This window comes from Labrus mixtus, unplaced genomic scaffold, assembly GCF_963584025.1.
Source record: "Labrus mixtus unplaced genomic scaffold, fLabMix1.1 SCAFFOLD_163, whole genome shotgun sequence".
NCBI classification, from domain to species: domain Eukaryota; kingdom Metazoa; phylum Chordata; class Actinopteri; order Labriformes; family Labridae; genus Labrus; species Labrus mixtus.
The window spans coordinates 45001-47500 of NW_026870117.1; the positions used below are offsets into that span (position 1 = coordinate 45001).

At 45.4% G+C, this 2500-nt stretch overlaps 1 protein-coding gene across 1 annotated transcript in view; it reads left to right on the forward strand.

Annotated features, from left to right (window-relative positions):
- LOC132961623 (copine-4-like) overlaps positions 1-2500 on the forward strand; it is a 38258-nt gene that overhangs the window by 24906 nt on the left and 10852 nt on the right. The window contains exon 6 of the mRNA XM_061033350.1: positions 1212-1298. Coding sequence (XP_060889333.1) covers positions 1212-1298 — 87 coding nt within the window. The remainder of the gene's footprint in view (positions 1-1211; positions 1299-2500) is intronic.

Below are 2500 nucleotides of genomic sequence, written 5' to 3' on the forward strand. Positions count from 1 at the left end.
AACATCAACAACACACTGTAACGATGTGTGTTTGTCACAACAACATCGTCTGCTTCATGTCTGAGTGTGATACCGTCTGTGACGTCTGAGAGCTTGGTATTTTTCTGTTTCCATGTTCATGTCACAGTTCTGACAACCTGAGGATGACTCGTCTGTTTGTGTGTGTGTGTGTGTGTGTGTGTGTGTGTGTGTGTCTTTGTGTGAATGAGGCAGACAACCTGAGGATGACTCGTCTGTTTGTGTGTGTGTGTGTGTGTGTGTGTGTGTGTGTGTGTGTCTTTGTGTGAATGAGGCAGACAACCTGAGGATGACTCGTCTGTTTGTGTGTGTGTGTGTGTGTGTGTGTGTGTGTGTCTTTGTGTGAATGAGGCAGACAACCTGAGGATGACTCGTCTGTTTGTGTGTGTGTGTGTGTGTGTGTGTGTGTGTGTGTGTGTGTGTGTGTGTCTTTGTGTGAATGAGGCAGACAACCTGAGGATGACTCGTCTGTTTGTGTGTGTGTGTGTGTGTGTGTGTGTGTGTGTGTGTGTGTGTGTCTTTGTGTGAATGAGGCAGACAACCTGAGGATGACTCGTCTGTTTGTGTGTGTGTGTGTGTGTGTGTGTGTGTGTGTGTGTCTTTGTGTGAATGAGGCAGACAACCTGAGGATGACTCGTCTGTTTGTGTGTGTGTGTGTGTGTGTGTGTGTGTGTGTGTGTCTTTGTGTGAATGAGGCAGACAACCTGAGGATGACTCGTCTGTTTGTGTGTGTGTGTGTGTGTGTGTGTGTGTGTGTCTTTGTGTGAATGAGGCAGACAACCTGAGGATGACTCGTCTGTTTGTGTGTGTGTGTGTGTGTGTGTGTGTCTTTGTGTGAATGAGGCAGACAACCTGAGCATGACTCGTCTGTTTGTGTGTGTGTGTGTGTGTGTGTGTGTCTTTGTGTGAATGAGGCAGACAACCTGAGGATGACTCGTCTGTTTGTGTGTGTGTGTGTGTGTGTGTGTGTGTCTTTGTGTGAATGAGGCAGACAACCTGAGGATGACTCGTCTGTTTGTGTGTGTGTGTGTGTGTGTGTGTGTGTGTGTGTGTGTGTCTTTGTGTGAATGAGGCAGACAACCTGAGGATGACTCGTCTGTTTGTGTGTGTGTGTGTGTGTGTGTGTGTGTGTGTGTCTTTGTGTGAATGAGGCAGACAACCTGAGGATGACTCGTCTGTTTGTGTGTTTTCAGGTGCAGTGGCCGTGCATGAACCCCAAATACAGAGTCAAGAAGAAGAACTACAAGAACTCTGGGATCGTCATCCTGAACCAGTGCAAGGTGATTAACGCACCAACACATCCCATTACAACAACACATCCCATTACAACAACAACAACAACAACAACAACAACTCTAATATCAGTTCAGAAAGGCACATCTTCTAAAGATTTAGTTTTGGGCTTTTTACGACTTTATTTAAGAGACGGGACAGTGGCTAGAGTCGTAAATCAAGAAGAGCGAGAAAGTGAAGCACGACATCCGGGAAAGTAGTCACAGGTTGGATTTGAACCCGTCCCCCCCAGTCTTCGAGGACTGCAGCCTCTGCACATGGGGTGTGCAAAAGAACCACTCGGTCCCTGGCGCCCCCAGAAAGGCACATTTTGACCAATTCTGGGAAATGAATTATTCAGCAATGGCGCTTTAGAGGGTGATTTATAATATTAGGCAAAAAGTAAAAAATATCCCATATGAACAGGGGCGTGTCCAGAAGGGTGGCATATGGGCCCCCTTGAAATCTGGTTGGCCACCCCAGGTGTCCTTAACTAGGATGGTCATTTGCCTTGCCAGAGGTGGGACTGATGTTGAAATCCACTGTTCAGGATTTGTTGCAACAAGCAGCTCATAGAACTCAGCGTTCAGATGTTTGTTAGCAGGTTTTAAAATACTTTAAATTGTGACTTTAGATGCACATATTGTTTTTGAGTCCTTGACAAATGAAGCTTAGAAGACGTGAAGTTGCTGTTATCTTGTGTTACTTAAAAGTCGATGTGATTGAAGCAGACAAAGGGGATAAATAAATGCTCTTCATTCCTGTGTGCACACAAACTTCAGGCCACCCCTGCACGAGTCAGGGCCCCGGTTGGGCCACCTCAGTCCAAAACATCTGGACACGCCCCTGCATATGGAGTCCCACAGGGCTCTGTACTAAGGGCACTGCTTTTTGTCTTATGTTTATCGATATGCAGATGATACTCAGCTCTATGCAGCTGTTGATCCTGTAAGTCTTGTTTTTTTATCTGCCCTCTCATATACACATTTCTTTAAAAATATTTTCAGATTTTCACGTTATTGAGATGATGAGAAAGAGTTTTTTGGAAGCTAAATCAGACGTGGTTGTATTTCACGGAGCTTCTCCCAAACAGCCTCACGTTAGTGTGACAAATATTTACATTTTTCGTTGCTGTGATCGCTGTGACACGATCAGGAAGTGCAATCTGACCGTGTGGAAAATGAACATTCAATGAAAGCTCAATACATTC